Consider the following 22,126-nt stretch of genomic DNA (forward strand, 5'->3'; position numbering starts at 1 on the left):
AGCCTTTCCTCAGAATGCCAGATGACCCTGAGTAAGTTATTTTGAGCTCTTACATATTTAATTTCATGATATTGGTTATGAATTTGACTCCCATGGCAGGGGGTATACTTTACTTTTTCTCATGGCAATATCCTGTTGATTTTCATGCCAGTTGGCCAGTTAGCCTCTCATCTCAGAGTAGGCTCAGTGGGAAACTTGGAATGACTCAGAATCATTGTTGCCAGTGGGAGAAAGTCTCAGAAGTGTAATAGTTCAGAAGCATGATGTTCTATCAGAATGGCAGCACTTTATCCAAATATTATTCAACAAACATGTAGCTAGTTTGGTACATGGGCTGGGCTCAAGGTGTAGCTGAGAAATGGAGTCAAGAAACAGCTATTTTTGTTTTATTTTTACCCTGTGCCTTTAGGCACTATTGCTTTCCCATCCCTATAAGCTCAGTTATCCCATATGCAGATCATTTCTGGTCAATTCCAGTTATTAAATGAACTCATCTTTAGTTATAAAACACCTAGGTATTATAGATTAACATTTTGAGTTTTCATCTAATTCAGAGCTTTGCTTTCCCTATATCAAGCCTGACCTATGGTTTGGAGCAAGCAGTAGGTGAGAAGGCCATGGTCTCTGCTTTCCTTGCAATGGTCTCTATTCACCTACATTCAAAATCTGTTTCAGGGAATATGAGAGCAACAGGAGCAAAGAACTTTTACTTAAGCGGGAGTGCTGTAGTTGTCTCCTGACATGGCAGACATCTTCAGTTCAGGCAATGTGTAGGGGGCCCATGGGTGAGTTCTTGGGTTCTTCAGAGAGTTTCTGTGGATTGGTCTGGACTAGACCTCTGCTTGACATAGTGGTGCTCTCTCCTTCTGACTCCTCAGAATTCCTTTCAGCAACTGCCTTCTAGTGGTACATACCACAAAGCCTTTTTTTATTGCAGTGTCCTCTAGCCCCAGATTACTGCCTCATTGGGCAGATTCTTCTCAAGACACCTCTAGTTTGGTTAATTCCTATAGCTTCTGCTTGTGCTACCTATCAGTAAACGAGAAAGCTTGCTGTCACTACTGCCCCCTCTCCCTTCCCTCTGATATTTCAACCTCAAAACCATTTCTCTTAGGGTGGTTCTTATGACCTTCACTTCTTTGGGTTAGGGTGATGCAGGAAAGAAAAACACAGTTCTTGCTCCTTCTAAAAATTCCCTTTTAAAAATCTCTTGATAATCTCTAGTTTTCTTTGATATACTCTGTATATAGGTAATTGTGTGTGTATGGGGGTATGTTTGCATGCTTACAGTTGAAGGACCAATATGGATCTCACTTAGTAGGTACTATGGAATTATGGTAATGGGCTAATTTCTTTACAAAATGAAAAGCCCCTCACCATCCTCTTAGGTATGTCCATCTCCTACTATGTGTTAGGCATGTACATGCCTGCTGTATAAAAGACTGATCACTAAAGTTCAGAATTTAGTGGGGGATTCACATACATGAATGAATGAAATGCACATCTAAAGTAGTGAGTGCCAGGAAACAAGAAGTTCAGAAAAAGCAGAGATTGCTTCTGATAATCTGAGATTAGGAAAGAGATGGTAATGGAGGATAGAGAGAGAGATGTTTAGGATGGCTTCATGGAAGAGGTAGCATTTATAACAAAACGGGAAAGATAGATTTCAAACATTATTTTACTAAAAGAAGGGAACAAAGTAGAACAAAACAACATGAGCGAGAGAGAGCAGACAAATATGGAGCATGAGTTTTTCAATTTAACCACACTGTAGGACATTTGAAAAGAAACATCAAGAGATAAAATTTGAAAGATGAGTTGGGTCAGATCACAGAATCTTGACTGAGAAATGTGGACATTAATCTGCAGGTGTTAAGAGTCATTGATGATTAAATGATAACGCAAAATCACTTTTACCAAGGACCCCTACATGTTCAAATTCCCAGGTTATGGTTTTGACCTTAAGCTTGAGTTAGTATGAGACAAAAACAATACTATCACACATTTAATTTATTTATATACTTACTTATCTATACACACCTGCTTTGGTTCCACAAGATTCTGAATCAGCACACAAAGGCGCCTAATAAAACAAGATATAATACAGGAGTAGGCAAAAGGAGGTTTACAGTTGAATTGTGACAGTCTTTTGAGTTAATAAAGCTATTGTAATAATCATAATCTGCATGGATTTTTGCATACAAGTAACTGTAGTCCTACTTTTGCCCACCTGTGTATATTAAAGGGAAAATCCAGCAGAAAAGTAAGATGAAGTCAGGGAAGTCAATTAAAATAATATCTGCCTTGAAGTCCAATTTGACTCTAATAGACCTAGAAGTCCTATTGAAAGGAATTTGTCCTTGCTACACCTTTGTTCTCTTCAATAATATATACTCAAATTAGATCAAGAAAATAGAGGAATATAATTCTAAAAAATCTGAGAACAGAAATTCAGAAGCACCTGGCCCCGAGGAGGGCCAGAACACCCAAGGCTGCTTTCTTAATTTCCAAGAGACCAACTTGTCTCTTTATTCTTCTTTCTTTTCTTACTGTTTTCATCTGACTTCTACTCATTCACCTTGCAAATGACCCTAAATGGTGACTCCTTTGAATCTCTATTTTCTTGATCAGTGATTCTCATTATTGATGTTTCTATCTCTCTCCTTCTCCCTTCCTCTCTGAAATCAATAAAAATATATACTTTAAAAAAAGAGAGAGAAGCATACCTACATTATATCCAAATGATGCTGAATAACTAAGATCTGTACCTTGAGAATAGGAATGAGAACTGCTAAGTTCTCCCATACAGCAGGCCCTGTGCTAGGTTCAGTAAGGTCCAAAAGTGGCATGAGACAGGTTGTCCCCACTCAGGGAGCTCATAGTCTGCTGAGTGTATGTGTAAACAACTCAATTTAATGCAAGGCACCTTCACCTTAGTGGCAATATGAGCAGTATGCTGTGGAAACTCAGAGAAGGTAATGATTAATTCTGAATAAAATATATCATTCCTCTGCATGCACTCTGATAGCATATATCATCATCATCATCATTTTAAGGAAACCTGGACAATTCAAGGAAGCTTTTCTGGCTGCTGAGAAACAATACTGCTATCCAAGCTTGTATTTCATGGATCCATTTTATCGTTTTTAATTCATGAGACCCACACCACTGCATTATGCTGTAGAGCAAAAAACGCTGAGTTTACATCATTCATACACTGTAGGTATTTAAACAAAGGACTCTCTTCTCTGAACCTCAGTTTCTTCACCTACAAACTAGGAGATAAGATAACTATTTTGTATTGCTTTTTGAGGAAATACCAGTAAAGATAACATGTACAAAACACTAACCTGGTCTCTGGAACCTAGTAAGAGTCCTAAAATGGCAGTCATTATTTTTAAATTTATCTATAGTCAGGTGTACAGAATCCTTGTCAGAAAATATTAGGCATTTCTAATTTGGAAAAAGTTAAAATATTCTTTATATAAGGGCTCTGAATCAATCAGTTATTGTCACAAATGCTGCTTAACAAACTACCCTCAAAAGTCTTAGGCTTACAACACGCACTCGTGTGTCTATAGGTTGATTGTCATTCAACATGCATATAGGTGGGCTCAGCTAAGCCATTCTGCTTTAGAATGTAGATGAGTTGGTCTTGGTCCAGGCTATGTGTTTGATTCATGTCTGCTCCATATTTTTCATCCTGGGGCCAGGCTGAATGAGCAGACCTAGGCATGTTCCCATTGCAGGTCACAGAGAGCAAAGCAGAGAGCAAGCCCAGCTGTGCAAGAAGGCCTCAGACCTCTTATAACATTCCTTTGGTCATTGAAAATCACTCAGTGAAACCAAAATTAAGGAGTGGTAAAGTCTACTTTGCCCAGATGAGGCCAATACTTCAATCTATCTTAGTCTCTGTATAAAAAGAAATGCTAGAAACCCAATGTGCATCTGAGAAAGAGAAGTCCAAAGTGGGAAAAGTCAGGTGCACAGATTCAATTACACCTCTTTTCATTACCCATGGCCTCTCTATGAACTCTGTGGCCACATTCTACCTTGTGTATTGAAGTGCAGAAAGAACTCCAAGCACTGCAGCCTCTGCCTTCTGTCTTCTTACACATGAAGGACAGTCTCCTTGCACTTCTCCTCAGCTCTGACCACAGCCCACATTGGGTGTCCCTTTCTGTGTGCCCTTTAATGACTTCTCACGCCAGCTACCCAGATTTAGGCCAAACTTTGCTGGTGGAGGACACAACCTCAACAAGGTTGTCCTTACTTCAGATACTAGCTTTAAGTTAGGGGGTTCCCATGCCACCTGCATTTCTGACCAGCTGGCTACAAATTTGGAGTTTCTCACTAACCTCTCAGATTCAGTAATTCGCATCAACATCTCACAGAACTCAGAAAAGTGCTACACATATGATTACAGTTTTGCTATAGCAAGTGGATACAAATCAGAACCAGTTAATGTGAGAGACTTAGAGGGAAAGATCTGGGAAGGGTCCCAAAGATGATATTCCATTATCCTCTCCCTGGGGAGTCAGTTTGCCTTTTCCTCCTGGAAAATCAATGTGTGATAACATGCATAGGATAGCCAAGCAGGGAAACACACCTGACCTCCCATGTGTGGAGTTTCCATGGCAGTTCCATTATTGAGGCATAATTGATTTAATCATTGGCCATGAAGTTGAACTCAGTCCCAGCTCCTCTTCTCTCTCTGAAGATCAGCCTGATGTCAGGAGTTTAAAGTCCCAATTCTCCAGTCACACAGCTGTTTTTTGTTTTATTTGGCATGCCAGAGCCCCATCCTGAGTCATCTCCTTAGCACAAACTCTCTTCAGGCCCACCATGAGTCATCTTGTTGGCATGAGCTATCAGGACTCACCATGAATAACAAAGATACTCCTATTGACTCAGAAAAATCCCAAGGATTTTAGAGGGTATATCCCAGGAAATGGGGTTAAAAGCCACCCCAATTCTTTATTCCAAGAGTTTTGAGATAACCTCCCAATAGCCTGGGACAAAGGCCAGACAAAACCTTTATTACACAACCCATCTATGTCTTCTATTAGACTGCAAGCTCTTTGATAGCAGATGAGAGTCCTTCTTTTCTGAATACCCCATAACTTCTAGCCCAGCACCCTCTTGGGGAAATATTGCTTAAATTGGTAAAGGTAAAGCCTTAGTCATAGAGCTTTAGAGTAAATGAGTTGGAAGAGCCTTTGGAGACCTTGTAGACATTCCAACACATTCATTTTATACAGAGAGTTTAAAATGATTACCCCAGAAAACACATTGAGCAAACTGAAAAACTACTTTAGAGTTTTATTATCCCAAACTGGACACCCAATGCCCATCACAAACCTAAGCATACACACTTTATTTTCTTCCTCACATCAAAGAAGTCAGTGATAAGTTATGAAAAGGGACAAGGTGACAGATATGAAGGCAAGAACTGAAACATGGCTATTATATAAACCTTTAAATGTGATGTATCTAATTTCTGACCTTCCCATGCTTCTTTCCTGCTCTGCCCTATGCAGTGCATTCCATTTTCATATATATACTTGTTAGAATGTGTGGCTTCTCAGGAGGATGTAGATACCATATTTTAACATTCTCATCTGGAAGCAAGATTTTTTTTGTGAGCTCTATTTCCTAACTGAGTCTAATGTACTCTAGTAGTTCTCCATTGAGACACATTTCCAGGAGGGAACAGAGCACATCTCTAACATTTATCCTGATAGATAGAAATACTCAGAGAATATTTGCTGAGTGAACAACAGAACAAATGCTTTTTTAAAAAATGTGCTACCCTATGAAGATTAGTCTACCTAGATGCTTTCTTACTCTCCTCCTCTTAACTCTCCACTTTTCCATCATCACGGAGAAGTAATAGGAATGCTTATGCATATGAAAGGCCATTCTTCTTCTCTTATATACCATTCCTGCTAAGTCTGGTTGTAGAGAAAATATTTGCCCCATGCAATATGGCAAATTTACTAATTACAGAACTTTTGAATCCATACTTTTCACTTCTGAAGGTAAAACCAAAGGAAAGAGGCAAAGTCTGATAGCATTGGATCTGCAACTGGACAATGTGCTTTCCTAGATATAAATTCTCAACTCACATGTGCTGAATCTGAGCCATAAGGCAAGACTCAAAATAATATGCATCTCAATCTTTTATTCTCAACAATGAAAGTGTAACTGGGGAAAATGCATTTCTCTTTCAGTGAGTTCAACTCATGCCTACCCAAAGCTGGCTCCATACCGACCAGCAGGACAGCTCCTCTCTCCCCCTTTGCTGCTCTCAGTCTTGTTGAATACCTGTTTCACCTGCATTGTGCATATTTGTGCATTTCTCTATGTGAAGCAGCAGCCCTGGTACTGTGAGGTCTACAGATACAGGTAATGGTTAGTTCCTTACTTTTCCTTTCCGAAGGTGATACCATGACTACCAATGACATTGTACAACTGGGTTTGAAATATACCCTAAAATTTTAATTAAAAAAAGTTGTGTCTACACACTGCAAAATACCAATGGTGAGATAGATCACAGAACACAGTTGATGGGTGGAGTCCTGTGGTGAGCCATGTGGAATGCATAGGAGAACATTTTACATTGGTTGTTGAGGTATAGATCTGACAGTTGGTTGGCTGAATTAACTCCTTGGTAGATTGGATATCATATAGACCAGAGGTGGGCAAGCTTTTCTTATAGAGGGACAGATGGTAAATAGTTTTGGCTTTGTGGGCTAGATGGTCTCTGTTGCAACTACTCAACTCTGCTGTTAGAGTGAAAAAGCAGCCATAGACAGACAACATGTAAACAAGTGGGTGTGACTATGTTCCATAGAACTTCATTCACAAAAACAGTTGGTGGGTTGGATTTGGTGAGTAGGATGAAGCCAGCTGGCCCCTGATATGTAAGAGATTTGCTTAAATTACTTTGGGAAAATCTTTCCAATTCCCAGAGCTTTAATTTCTTTAACTATAGATTAAGGATTAGCTGAGGTGAACTATGCCATAGATGTTTAACTTACTTTTTCCAATAAAGCCTGCCTGACCTCCAAAAGGAAAGGAAAGCCAAGTGCTGTTCTTTTAGAAGTCGGGCTTGTACAAACTCCCCCTCACTCCACTGTGGTTGTGAAGGCATCAGAACTCCAGGAACCAGTGAAAGATAGTTTGAAAAGTACCAAATGATGTCTAAAGTTGTCATTTAGACCTCAAAGTCAGAAATTCAACTACTACTTGGAATATGGAAGTCATTTTTGTGTCAAAACCAGATTTCCCCCCAAATTGAAGTACACATATTCAGAGAAGTAAAGGTCTGATGAAATCCAGGAGACAACATGGTGTAGGCAAAGGGATGATGGATGGGTAGTTCTGCCTCTATCATTAATTAGCTAAGTCATATTAGTCCTCAGCTTTCTTATCTGCAATGTAAGTATATTGAATTAGATATCCTAGTTTCGTGTTAAACTCTGTATACTTCAACCCTTCTAGTTTGTCCACTTTGTGCAAGAATGCTTTCTTAACTACTGATTGCCTCATTAATCTATTAAGCAACCTTTAACTCAACATCTCTTCTATGCAAAACACATTTTAGACTCCAGGGAGCCAAGAATAATAAGACTTAAGTCTTGCATTTGAGGTCACAATTGGAAAAGAAAAGTTACTTATTAACAATTATAATAGTAAAAAGTTTCAAGCTGAATAAGAAAACTGTTGGAAACTGATTTGTGGGTTTGATACTGAAAAAAATAAACATTGCGCAAAGCTCCATCAGCAGTGGGAAAGACCATATCTTAAATATTTTTTCTGAGCAAATGCTATGTGGCATCACTGTATTAGGTGCTAAGGATTTGTTGAAAATCTGAGTAAAACAAAATAAATAAATAAATAAAACCAAAAGGAAAACTCCATATTCAAGGAACTCTAATCCCTGGACTGGAAAATAAAAACATGTGAATGAATACTTGCAAAACAATGCAGCACTAAGAGGGAAAAATGGGGGCACTGGTTATGCTGGCCAGCAAATATAAAGACATTCAGAAGGAATAGCACATATGACCCCAGAGATATGCAAATGGTGATTTGTGAGTGTGTGTGTGGGGGGAGGGGGGCAGGGAATATTCCTATATGTTCAGAATATAAGGAGTCTATAAGGACTAGCAAAAGATAAGGCTGGAAAGAGACATTGAGATCAGAGTCTGGAGGTCTTCTGGACCTGCCTAGGAAGTTTCAACTTAATTTATTGGCAAAACAAAGCCATAAACACTCATAAGCAGGAGAGTGTTATGTTCAAATCCTCTGGAAGAGCCTTTGGTTGTGTGAAGAGAGAGTGAGCAGATTCAAAATCAGGACTCAGCATACCCCATCTAGCCTGATCTTGGACGCTAAGCAGGGTCAGGCTTGGTTGGTGCTTGGATGGGAGACCCACATACACATTTACTCTGAATTAAAAGGAATTCCATAGAAAATGGCCACTCAAGCCCTTTCGATACAGATCACTTTTTCTAAATGGAGTGCTGCACAAAGGACAATCTTGACTTCCTCTGAATTTTATTTCTGTTTTGACATTGCAAGAGCTTTATGTCTTGGTAGTTATTGGCTGGAACAGTTTGAAAGCTGAGGTTCTGTGGTAGTGGTAAACTAATTTTTTCCCACCAGCTGGAGAAAAATGAAATAAAAAGCCCCATAAATGCTGGTGATTCTTTTGTAGTGAGTGCTTTCTGGACAACCAAAGTAATTTCTCAACAAATATGAGTTTGGAAAGAAACTGGACTGGAAATGCAACTCTGATTCCTGGTTCAATTTTAAGTTTTGAGAGTACCACTCTGTGGCCCATCGGGACCCTTAACTGTATCACAGTAGCATTTATCTTTTCTAAGGGAAAGCCATTTCGAAAACCCATCTACACAAACTGTAAGTATATGAAGTTTACTTTTTCTTTTTGAATATTATTTTTCTCCTCCCCCTCCATCTTCCCAGAAGTGCAACTCACTGAGGTGATTGGCTGAGAGGGGAACCATTGCATTGATCTAAAATTGAGTACCAAATGGTAATTTTCATGGGTGGAAGAGCCCATGGGAGAAACCTGCTCAATGGCATGGAAGCACATGCACTATTGAGTTGTCACATGGGTCCTGCCCTATTGTGAACCATCAAGAAGGAACTTAAGTACCTACGTATATGTCAAAATATTTTGTAAAAGTCTTTCCAACCAAGTCAAATATAACCTTGTAATAACTTATAATATTGAGGAAGTTACTTTAACAATTCTGTGCATCTCTTTGATCACAGTGAGGATGAACATGTATCCATGTTATTAGCCATTTCTTCATTTCTAAATTTCATTTACATTTTTATTAATTTGTTTCTATTGGGTTACTGTTATATTTCTTATTTATTTGTATGAGCTGTTTATCCTTTGGGATTTTTCCATTGCCTTTATGCACAATTTTTTCTCATTGCAAAATCAGATTATCATTTATTTAATTTTTTAAAAATTTCTTTTAATGCTTTTTAAAACCTAATGTTAATTTGGGATATGATTTAAAGTAGAGATCAAACTAGTTTATCCAATTAGTCCCTAGTTTTCCCAGCAGATTTTATTATTTAATATTTCGTTTAGTCACTTATTTCTCAACTCAATGTAATGCCACAATTATCATAACTATATTCATGTATATATTTATGGTTTTCTCATATGCATAATTTATATTATGTAAATTTTAATATTATATTTATGTTATATACCAGGAGTTAGGAACATCTGGCCATGGGCCATATACTAGTAAGGCCTGGGAAATCATTTGGTCTGGCCCTACCAAGGCATTAGGGGTGAGTTAATTAAATGTTTGACCAAATATAGTAGACTACTTTTTAATTTAGTAATTTTGTATGGTCCACAAATGATATTATGAATATCCAAATGGCCCTTGGCAGAAAAAAGGTTCCCCACCTAGTTATACTATATATTAATTTTTATAAGATTATTATTTTCTATACTACCTGCTCTGTTTTATTGATATACCAGCCTATTTTTGATCTACCACTTGGCTTTAGAAATTAGACTTTTATATGTTCTTATAAGTAGTAAGGTTGGCGTATCCTTGTTACTCTTCATTTAAAAAATATTTATTACTTTTCTTTCTTGTTTATTCTTCCAGAAAAACTCTAGAATAAATTGTCAGGCTTTTAAAAAAAATCCCCTTTGGGAAAAATGCATTTGTTTACACACTTTAATCTCTACATTTAAGAACATATCATGTCTCTCTATATCTTTATGCTTCCTGTTATATCTCTTAGTAAATATTTGTTGTGTTCTGCACTATAGATCCTGCACACTTATTTAAGAAACTAATCCTATACTTTTTTGTATATTTTCTGTCTTACTGTAGAGTCCAGAATTTTCAGGACAATGTTAAATAATAGTGGTAATAGCAGATAGTTCTACCCAGGCTTCTGAAAACTACTAGAACTATTTTTATTAATAAATATAATAAAATATAATAATTATATTTACTTATAAATATCATGAAATCATCCTATTTCCAATAATTAGAAGTGTGTTGTTTTTTGGGTGTTTTTAATATATTTAATTGATTTTTTACAGAGAGGAAGGGGGAGGAATAGAGAGTTAGAAACATCGATGAGAGAGAAAGATCAATCAGCTGCCTTCTGCACACCCCCTACTGGGGATGTGCTTGCAACCAAGGTACATGCCCTTGACTGGAATTGAATCTGGGGCCCTTCAGTCCACAGGCCAATGCTCCATCCACCGAGCCAACTGGCTAGCCCTAGAAGTGTGTTTTAAAATCCAGAATGGGTGATTCATTTAATCAAACACCTTCCTGTTACCTACTGAGACAATTATGCTCTTTGTTGTCCTGGTGACCAAGTGCTAGTCTATTATGTTAATAAACTTGACATTAAATCATCTTCACATTCTTGATCAAACCCCACTTCCTTGTGGTGGATTATAAATTTCACTAAATTAAATTTTTTACTTTTTTATATCTACCCTAGAGGTCTGGTACACAAATTTGTGTATGGGTGGGGGCCAGGCAGGTGGGGGGAGAGGCCGAGGGCAATTGGCCAGCCGGCCCCACCCCTGATCAGGGTGTTGGGGGCCAATCAGGGGCCAGGCCAGCCAGGGGGTGGGGCCGATTAGGGCCCAGATCAAGCTGGTTGGCTGCCACAGTGCCCGTCATAGCCACTGGTTGTTCTGGTCATTCTGGTCATTCCACCATTCCAGTCGCTGGACTTTTATATATATACTAGAGGCCCGGTGCACAAAAATTTGTGAACTCGGGGGGAAGGGGGCGTTCCTCAGCCTGGCCTGTGCCCTTTCGCAGTCTGGGACCCCTCGGGAGATAACGACCTGCTGGCTTAGGCCTGTTCCCGGGTAGCAGAGGGCAGGCCCAATCCCTAGGTGCAGCCCCTGGTCCGGCTCAGAGCTGGGCCGATTGGGGAGTTGGGGCGCCTTCCCCTGTCATGCACAGAGCAGGGCGAATCGGGAGGTTGCGATGCCACCCCCAGTCACGCTCAGGGTAGGGCCGATTGGGGGGTTGGGGCACCGCCCCCTGTCACACTCAAGGCAGGGTCGATGGGGAGGTTGCGGCGCCACCCTCTGTCACGCACAGAGCAGGGCCAATCTGGGGGTTGGGGCGCTGGTTTGCCCTGAAGGGTGTCCTGGATCAGGGTGGGGGTCCTCACTGGGGTGCCTGGCCAGCCTGGATGAGGGGATGATGGCTTTTTGCAGCTGGTCACACACTCCTCAGGGTGGGGGTCCCCACTGGGGTGCCTGGCCAGTCTGGGTGAGGGGCCGCTCCTTTTTTCCTTTTTCTTTTTTTTATTCTGGGCCAGCTTTAGCTTTGAGGCTTGGCTCCAGCTCTTAGGCCTCCGCTGCTGAATGCAGGTTTCTGGCCTTCGTTTACCTTCTGTATTTGAAACAATGTTGCGATCCTTCTGGCTGAAGCCTGGGACTAAAGCAGGTTTCTGGGGTTTTGTTTAGCTTCTATATTTGTTACAATGTTGCTTAGAGTGCAGCTGAGGGGCCGGCAAGGCAGGCGGGGAAGCTTGGCTTCCTCCGTCACTGAAGCAAGCAAGTCTCCCTGTTCACTTCATCTGCCTGGCTTCCGGCCGACATCTTGGCTGGAAGTTAATTTGCATATCACCCTGATTAGCCAATGGGAAGGGTAGCAGTCGTACGCTAATTACCATGTTTCTCTTTTATTAGATAGGATATACTAGATGCTCAGTGTACAAATTCGTGCATGGGTGGGGTCCAGCTGGCCTGGCCCCATTTGGGGCCAAATCAAGGCCGGGTCAGCCAGGGGGGCAGGGGCTGTGGGCGATTGGCTGGTGGGCCCCACCCCCAATTGGGGTTGGGGGGCTGATCAGGGGTGGAGCTGGCTGAAGGGAGAGGCCACAGGCCAATCAGGGTGGTGGTGGCTGATTGGGAGTGGGGCCAGCCAGGGGGAGGAGGGGCTGTGGGTGGTTGGCTGGCTGGCTCCACCCCCGATTGGTGTGTAGGGGGGCAACTGGGGGAAGGGCAACCCAGGGGGAGGGGCCACAGGTGGTTGCCCCTGATCAGAGTTGGAGGGCCCATTGGGGGCAAGGCCGACTGAGGAAGGGGCCATGGGAGGTTGGCTGGCTGGCCCCACCCTGGATCTGCTGGTTCACTGGCCGCAGTGGGCATCATAACAACTGGTTGTTACAGTGTTCTGGTCACTGGCTTTTTATAGATATAGACTAGAGGCCCAGTGCATGAAATTTGTGCACGGGGGGGGGGGGGAGAGTCCCCTCAGCCCAGCCTGCACCCTCTCCAATCCAAGACTCCTTGGGGGATGTCCAACTAAACAAGGCCCAGGGATCGGGCCTAAACCAGCAATTGGATATCCCTCTGACAATCCTGGACTGCTGGCTCCTAACCACTCACCTGCCTGCCTGCCTGATTGCCCCTAACTGCCCCCCCCCTGCAAGCCTGATCACCCCTAACCACCTCTGCCTGCCAGCCTGATCACCCCTCACTGCCCCCTTACCTGGTTACCCCTAACTGCCCCCCCCCCCCTGCTGGCCTGATTGCCCTTAACTGCCTCTGCCTGCTGGCCTGATCACTCCCACTCACCCCCCCCCCCCCGTCAGCCTGGTTGCCCCCAACTGCCCCCCCTTGTCAGCCTGGTCGCCCCACACAGCCTATTCAGTCGTCCGTTTAGTTGCGATGGTTGCTTAGGCTTTTATATAGATAGATATTTCACAAGGGGGATATATTACGTTAGCTAGTGCTTCAATTTGAATTATAGCCACAGAGTCCTTTTGCTTAAATTGAGTTTTTTAGAGCTGAATTAGTTACATCATAGTGATTTAAAGCTTTTGGGTAAACTCAAACCCCTATGTCAAACATAGCTGATAATTTAAAATGAAAAAAGTTCTAACCAATAGAATAAATCATGTTCTTTCAAGGTTATATAAGTCAAAGTTCTTGGAGCTACTATTAAAATATACAAGCAATTTTCTATTGATACAACAGAAAAGTCTTTGCCCTTCTTAACAGCCTTTGGCAGAAGATCAACTTATGATTGGATATAAAAAAAAAGTATAGATTAAATTTTTTTCAACTACAGTTTACATTCAACACTATTCTGCACAGCAAAGTGGGCAGAAAATCACACACTTTACAGAGTGGTCCCCTGTTGCCCCAAGTACCCACTTAGCCCCACACATATACATCATTTCATTATTAACTACATTACCTATGCTGCAATCTACATCCACATGACTATTCTGTGCTGCTGATTTGTAGTGTTTAATCCCTTCACCTTTTTCACCCAGTCCCCCAACCCTCCTTCCCTCTTGCAACTGCCAATCTGTTCTCAGTATGGGTTAAATTTTTATAGAAACAGGTGTGAATATTCACTTATCTGAAAATAATCTGTAATGGCTTGCCCAGGACTTTTCTTTCCAAATCACCTGTATAAACAGCCCGATTTTTTAAATTTCCTCATCAATAGTGACTAACCAAGGAGGGCAGCATTCATTTCACTTGTTCATTACATTTTCTAATCAAAGCTGAATTAAAGAAGAGAGCCTTATAATTTTGTTTCCACACTGCTCATTCATGCACTGGCTGCTTTTCAGATCATTAGTCTGAGGACAGTGTGATATGCACTCAGTTCCTAGTGAGCACCAGGCCTTTATCAGGATGGATGTTTGGGGCATCATCTTCCCAACATCTGGGTCCCTGGGACTTGGAAACAATGAAGTAAATGAACAATCCACATAGCCATTTCCTGGGATCTTCTTGTCACCAAGCTGCTCAGATTGCTTAATTTGGGGAGATGCAGCCCCAGGTTTTCTCCTCGTAGCCTCACGTCCTTCCTGAGCAAGCCTGGGTATTCTGCAGGAGGCACTGTATCTAGCTGTGTATATAAAGTGAGATGTAGATTACTATGACGGTGGGTGTAGATGAACAAGGGTGAAACCAGAGCTCTGGTTGTTTAAAAAATTAGGGCCTGCAGTAGAGGAGCAGTTGCCTTTGATTTCTCCTTGATATGACCTATGTAGAGTTGAGGGCCAGTAGACAATCAACACTGGAATAATGAGCATAAGAGAAAATCTAGTTTGTTTGTTTATAATTTTTGTTTGTTTGTTTGTTAATCCTCACCAGAGGATATTTTTTCATTGATTTTTAGGGAGAGTGGAAGAAAGAGGGAAAGACAGAGAGAGAAACATCAGTGTGAGAGAAACACATTGATTGGTTGCCTCCTCCATGAGCCCTTACCAGGGCCCAGGCCCAGGAGGAACTTGCAACCAAGGCAAGTGTCCTTGACCAGAATTGAACCCGGGACCCTTTGGTCTGCAGGCAGACGCTCTATCCGCTGAGCCAAACCAGCTAGGGCTGTTAATAAATTTTGAGGATTATGAGAATCATTGATGTCATGGAAACACTGATTAAATGCTCCAGTGCTATTTCTATCAAAGCATTTCCAAGGCACCATCTACAAAGTACCTAAAAGCTCTGATGGACACAGGAGTGGATGAGGTTTGGGGTAAGAGCAGTAATGTTGACACATTGCATTCTGGGAAGTTTAGCTCCCAAAAGTAAAGCAGTTTTGGCAGGCTGGGGAGAGAGAACCCAGCCGATGTGCAGGCTAGTTTCTCATTTACTCTTTCAATTTAGAGCCCCAGAGAGAAGCAAGTACAAAGTCACTTTCAAGTGGTTACAGTCTAGTTGATACATAAATGAAGATTATGCAAAGATCATGATATACACCATATGAAATAAAATGTTAAAAGAGAGAATTGGGGAACTTTAAAGATAAAGTCATATTTGAACTGGGCTGTTTTTGAAAAATTGAAACTTGCCAAGAGAGAAAAAATATCATCTACACAGGGAATTCTGTGAACGGGGGGACAGAAGGTGGAAAGCGTTGGGCCTCTGGAAGCAGCAGGTTTATGGTTTAACTTCCCTGGGCATGTAAGGAAGAGCAATCAGGTCAGTTTAGAAAGGCTAATTGGAACCACACTGTGGAAGGCCATGAATTGAAGACCCTTGGATGTATTCTGTAGGCAACGAAGAAGAATGAGGTACTATCAAGAGGACTGACTGTCCATGAAGGCACGACTTAGTAGATACATGGTCTGTCTGGTGACCATTTACATGGACTGATCACTGCAAAAGGTCCTGCCGCCACTGCTCTCCTCCCCCCTCCCCCTCCCCAGGACTCCTCAGTTGAGGTAGCTCCCTTATGGAAGTTACTTTACTACACTTATTAGCAGCTTTCTACACCCAGCCTTTCGAGGAAAGACTTTAAGATATCACCTTTGTCTTATAAGCATTCGAACATATTTTAAAACATACGAGGATATTTCAAAACATCCAAAGATGTATCTAGTATTTTCCCAACAGAGATAATTGATTCTGCAATGTGTGCCAAATTATGTGAAACATTCCTTTAGCATCTAAAAGTAATGTTTGGTGTTTCTTCAGATATATTCTCATTTATGCTGATAACTGTCTTGGGCCTCACAGTTTTCATCATGTTTTCTGATTTTCAAGCTATATACCGAAGAATGGAGGTAAGTGGTATTCGTTTGCACATCTGTTATGACTCACATGTGCAGTGGGACCATATTTGCATTGTAATTTCCAATTCTGTTGTTACCATAATCTCTCTGATCACTGAGAGACTATTCCTATTTACTAGAAGTGCAAGTGATATATCTGGATCTTACATGCACTAGCCTCTCATTGTTTTCATATTATTGGTATTCCCAATTGGGTATATTTATTTCATTCACAACTGAAATATTATATTTAGATACTTTATTCTTCAATGTTATACTGGTATAATAAATTTTATGCATTGATTCAATAATTAATTTTTCAAGTTTAATATTTTAAAACATATAGTAGAAATCCTTCATACCATAGCTGTGAGGAATAAGAAAAAAGTAGACTTATAGGTCAATCATATTTCTATCTGTCAGAAACTGACTGTAAGTTTTATTTGATCCAGGGTGCAGTGGGTTAAAATTAAATTTATTAGAGGTTAGTGAGCCCATTCTTGGACCCAACATTGTGGGAGAAATAAAAAAGTATTGACCTACTACCATATCTTACAGCCTCTCCAGACAACCCTTGCACTGAGTGTGCTGTTTTTCACAACCGAGAGAAAGGCTGTCTCCACTTGGGGGGAAAATAACTCATATCAGAATAGACATGAGAGTTAAAAGTGAGCATTTTAATACTGGGGAGGACCTGTAGTTTTCGTCCTAAAGGCAGCTCAGTCTTCTGCATAGTTAGCCATATTCTGCCATTTAGGATCAGAAATGGGGCTTTGTAGTTTTTTTATGTCTGTGTTTTTGTGTGTGTGTGGGGGGGGGGTATGGTTTGTTTGTTTTTTTGTTTGTTTCCTTGTTTGTTTGTTTGTTTTGCTATGGATGCAGCCATGGGAAGTTGTAGCTCTTACACTCATTCAATAAGTCAATATGTACCCTTTGATCCTTAAAAGGTGGTGGTTTGGGTAGGTTTGACTTTCATCAAGCCATTGGTTTAGGGCTGGGAAGATGTGTTCAGAAAATGTTCCCTTCACTTCAATCAAAATAAACTTAAACTTCTGCCCCCTTATGTTTACCCATAGGTCAATTTTACTGAAAGAATAAATTTCAGGTAGATGTAGCTTTGGGAGAATTAGAAGTAATAATGTAATTAGATGAATGATTTAACCATATACCCTGTTTGCTGGATTTGAAAAGACAAAAATGAAGAGAGACACACAGGCTTCCGAATGCCCTGTCTCACGCCTGTGGCCCAGGGCACATTTACTCCATGTCTGTCATCAGGCACTGGAGGGAGCACAGGACAAGAGGCAGTTGGTTCTCCTTTGAATTCTGGCTCTGCCTTTTATTTATTGGCTTTGAGTCCTGGGCAAAGTACTGACCTTCTCATCTGTAAAGTGCTGAAAATAATGCCCACCCTCCGAGCTTAGAGAGTTGCTACAAATATGTAAATTAAATATGTTTTTTCAAAGTGTAAGGTATGAAAAGTCTCATAGCAGTATTCCTTTTCCCACAGTTCATCCCAACCACGACATCATGGAGGGTTTCAATTTTGGTGGCAGCCCTCATCCAGTTCTGTGTGGCCTTCTTTGTAGAGGTAACGTGATTTCTGTGTGGTTCCTATCATTCTTCCAGGGAGATATGCAAATCAAGAGCCTCATTCTCCACAGATGCTCATTTTTTAGAGCAAACACCTTTGTCCCCAATAGTGATAGTTAAGAAGGGTTTGTAAAAACTGTGCATGTACGCTTTGGGGGAAATTTCTTATAGAATGATTTATAATTCTTTGAAGGCTGCATAGAAATGCTCTTGATATCTGTAGTATAGAAAGCAAACCATGAAAATAGCTCTAATTTTGCCTCATCTGAAGGCACTGTATTGTACTTTTCCAGTGGGCTCAATTATTCCTTAGAGACTGGACCAGGTGACCTTCCTGCTTGGAAATTCAATGAGACCGTTTACAGTGAAGCTCTGTCTTCAGGAGGCCTTCCTTAATCAAGAGAGAAGGGAAGCCATTGCTCATTCTAGTCAATTCTTACCCTGGAAGGTCTTCTCCGATAGCATTTCTCTTCTACTTAGTGTCACTAAGTCACTTTACCTACTCAGTGACAGCTTCAGATTCTATATTTTTTAAAGAATAGTTTTTTTAAAAAAAAAATATTCATGTACCATATGTTCTTTGGGAAAGAGAATCAACCAAATTTTTAAACACACACACACACACACACACACACACACACACACACACACAGACAAATATTCCAGTGAATGCAACCAATATAAAATTTCTCATACTTTTTAACTGAGGAATTCTAGTTCTGAGATTATATTTTTTTTAAAAAAGTGAGAGGAAAAAAACACACATGTATGACAGTATTATCATAGTATTACCTACAGTGGTAAGATATTAGACTGGACTCACATGTTTGAAAGTAAAGATGCTGTTTGTTTAGTTATACAGAAATTTGAAGAGATGCTATACAATCATTAAAAAGGAGTATTAATAAGACTGTAGCTACAAATTGTATATGAAAGTCTAGTACAAGCAAAAGTGGAATGCAAACTTTGACAAGTTCTGTTATGTGTAAAAATCGTTTGCATGTGAGCCTAGAAAGAAAAAAGAGCCCTAAATGGAAAACAAAATCTATTTGATTGCAAGAGTCCGTCTATTCATTCAACAAGCCTTTATTTGTCATCTTCTAGGTGGCATATGGCAGGTAGCAGTGATTTGTCTTTTCTTGATTTTGAGTACATTATTGAGTACAATACCTGGTGGACGCTGGCAGTCAACTAATTCTAAGTGAATCATTAGCTAGAATTTAACTGGGAATCTGTGGAAATGAAAGGCTTACATTCAGCAGATTTCTGCGAACACAAGTACACTTGCTTCTCAAGGGAACGAAAGGGGGGCTGTTTGACTTGGTGGGGCCTGCAGGGGGGAGAAGCCAGCATAGCAGCAGCAACAAGCACCTCTCAGGGGGAGGCTGGGGGACAGCGTGTGGTGGTAGCAGGGGCCTGGAGCTGGGGGAAGCCAGCGACCCGGCAGCAGGGGAAGTGGATGATGGTTTGTTTTTTTCCACTGGATTTCCCAGGATGCCATCCTTCAAAATCGAGAGCTCTGGCTATTGATCAAAAATAAATTTGGATTCTGTTCGAAAAGTCAATATAGGAACTGGCAAAGGAAGCTGGCAGAAGACCCCACCTGGCCTCCCACAAACAGGACGGACTATTCAGGCGATGGCCAAAATGGGTTCTACATCAACCGAGGCTATGAAAGCCCTGAACAGATCCCAAAGGGAAAGCTCCAACAGGGAGGCCAAAACACAGAACAGCATTTTTGGACCCGACTGTAATCAGAATTGTTGTTGTACATGCTTAACAGCATCCCCTTTTCCCCAGAAACTACAGACTGTGGAGAGGTGAGGGTAGCTTACCCTTATCTGTTCTCTCTCCAGCTGAGGACTCAAAACACATTTCTCAGTGTACTGAGCTTTGCAACAAAGAACCTTAATGATGCTTATTTTGACTGTATCCTACCCTTTACCACTGAGGGGAAAAAATACATTTCCTGGATTATCTATTTTTAAAAAATAAACTTTATTCACATTACATAGCATTATCCTGGTAAAAAATATACAGCTTTTCACAGTAGTGAATATAATGGTATGAACATCAATTTTTTAAAAAAAGGAAAATTAAAAAAGAATTTGATCATTGAAAGTTTCACAAATATATTTTTATTTTCATCTACAGAAATAAAGCATTTGAAAAACACACCTTCTCTGAATAAACTGTCACAAGTTTACTTAACCTTACCTTCACTTGCGAAGAACATTTATGTACAAGTATTTTTCCAAGGTCACAAAATTCCTTTTTGCTCCTTTTGTACAGTTGTAAGAGAGAAACAGGAATTGACATTTACTTAGAAAATTCAGCTCTGACTGTGGTGACCCGGAGCTGTGTGGCAGTGGAGAATGATGGAGGTGTCTGTTTATTGCATATAATCTTGGCTTGGGCACAGCTAGCTTCTAAGCAAATTCCACCAAAGACGGCATTTCCCAAAACATATTGTTTTGGGGCCAATGAGCTATGTCCAGAGTCGATCACAAAGGTAATGAAATAAACGATTAAAATGTACTTTTACATTAAAGAAGCACAACACCTCTATTTACTCTTCATTACTGACAGGTGAAATCCTTAAATTGTTGTTTTTTTAACTCTAAAATTTGGCCCGAAGTCCGTATTACTCATCTTAAAACGCAATCCTAGGGGAGGGGTGGACCCATAATGTCTGTATCTATACCATGACAATTTTCAGGCTACTAAACAATCTTACATTTCATTTCATCTTTTCATTATCTAAATCAATGCACATTAACAGCTACAAGAAGGGGTCCATCCTTTACAAATATATTGTGTACACTATTCTCTTTAGTACATATCAACTCCACTGTGACCTGAGAGGATATTTATTTCTAGTGAACATTGTGTATTACCTACTAGGCATTATTTGTAACAATAAATCGAATTTTGCTAACTTCACAGAACTTCAACAGTTCATAGGTAATTAGGTAACCATCCCATTCCATGAGTGCCAATTATGTGCCAAACACTGATGTATGCTTTCAATAATGTATTTACAATTCTGAAACCTTTAGAAGTGAAAAACAATTTTTACATTTCATCAATTTGTAAATAGGACTAAAGGCTTTGTTACACAAACCAACAGCATTAATGCAAATTTTTATAAAAACAACCCTCTATATTTACATTTTATTTGCAAAATCTTGTTTTTACTTTGGTGCACAGCTCTTGGAAAATGATAATTTTCAAAATGTGTCTTATTTAGTGTCTACTAATAAATGATAAGAAGATAACATATATTTATCTTATGGTTAAAAATTGTATGTCAACATAAAAAATATGTAACTCGGGCATTTAATAATTTGACCATTAGCACAGGAGGATTCAACTTATACCCTATGACAGATAGCATAAACAGGTTGCTTAAAATCTTGATTTAATAAATGTACACTTTTTTTTTGCCCCAAATTTTCCAACAACATTTTTGGTATCTGATAGGTGATCATTTTATTTCACAGATTTCTTTGGAAGTGGAATATGTTAAAGTTGAAGTCTATACTTAACTTTGCTAACTATATGCTCAGAGAAAGATTTAATAGCCTTGGGGAAAAGCTTTGATAAAAGCATGAGCATGGCCATATATCAAATGATCACCTATTGCAGCGATTTTCAACCTTTTTCATCTCGTGGCACACATAAACTGATTGCTAAAATTCTGTGGCAACCAAAAAATATATGTTTTCCTGATCTGACAGCAAAATAAGTATAATTTTGATTCATTTACACTGATGGCTATTGTTGTGTTGGCTGTTGTCATTTTTTTTTATTTGACAATCTACGGGAAAAGAGGTCGGTGCCCCTGACTAAATAGTCAGGTACTGCATGTTTTAAAATTTCCTGCAGCGCACCACACACTGGTTGAAAATTGCTGATCTATAAAAAAGACTGCCCATCAACAGGAGTGGCCATTTTTATGGGAACACTGATGGCTAACTGTGAACTTACTTTCAAGGGTAAAAATTATTGGAGCCTAGAATACTACCTATGTGAAAAATTAATCCATAAATTTATCAAAGCTCATAAGTGTAATAAGCCAGTCAGAGAAAGACAAGTTTCATATGATCTCACCTACATGTGGAATCTAATGAACAAACTAAACTGATGAACAAGATAGATCCAGAGACATGGAAGCATGGAACAGACTGAGGAATCTCAGACAGAAGGATGGAGGGGGGATAGGAAGAGATTAACCAAAAAACTATAAGCATATATGCATAACCCATGGACACGAACAATAGTAAGGTGAAGGTGGGTGGGGGGTGGAGCTCTGGGTGGAGGGGGTCAATGAGGGGACAAAGGGGGACATCTGTAATACTTTCAAACAATAAAGATAAATTTAAAAAACTAAAAGTGCATTTTTGGCATTATCTAGCTCTAGCATGTCTTCCGAAGTGGTGGAGTCCAGAGTTCT

General features: G+C 40.2%; 1 protein-coding gene across 2 annotated transcripts in view; it reads left to right on the forward strand.

The window, feature by feature from the left end:
* Window positions 1–20,840, forward strand: part of ATP13A4 (ATPase 13A4) — a 254,996-nt gene extending 234,156 nt beyond the window's left edge. Inside the window, exons 55-59 of one of the 2 annotated variants that reach the window (XM_036348287.1) lie at window positions 6,234–6,408; window positions 8,726–8,928; window positions 16,001–16,089; window positions 17,588–17,668; window positions 19,164–20,840. In XM_036348287.1, the coding sequence (XP_036204180.1) occupies window positions 6,234–6,408; window positions 8,726–8,928; window positions 16,001–16,089; window positions 17,588–17,668; window positions 19,164–19,424 (809 nt within the window). In that variant the 3' untranslated portion in view covers window positions 19,425–20,840. The remainder of the gene's footprint in view (window positions 1–6,233; window positions 6,409–8,725; window positions 8,929–16,000; window positions 16,090–17,587; window positions 17,669–19,163) is intronic. The other variant, XM_036348288.1, reaches the window with a different exon arrangement.
* Window positions 20,841–22,126: the final 1,286 nt, after the last annotated feature.

This window comes from Myotis myotis, unplaced genomic scaffold (assembly GCF_014108235.1).
Source record: "Myotis myotis isolate mMyoMyo1 unplaced genomic scaffold, mMyoMyo1.p scaffold_m19_p_2, whole genome shotgun sequence".
Classification (NCBI taxonomy): Eukaryota; Metazoa; Chordata; class Mammalia; order Chiroptera; family Vespertilionidae; genus Myotis; species Myotis myotis.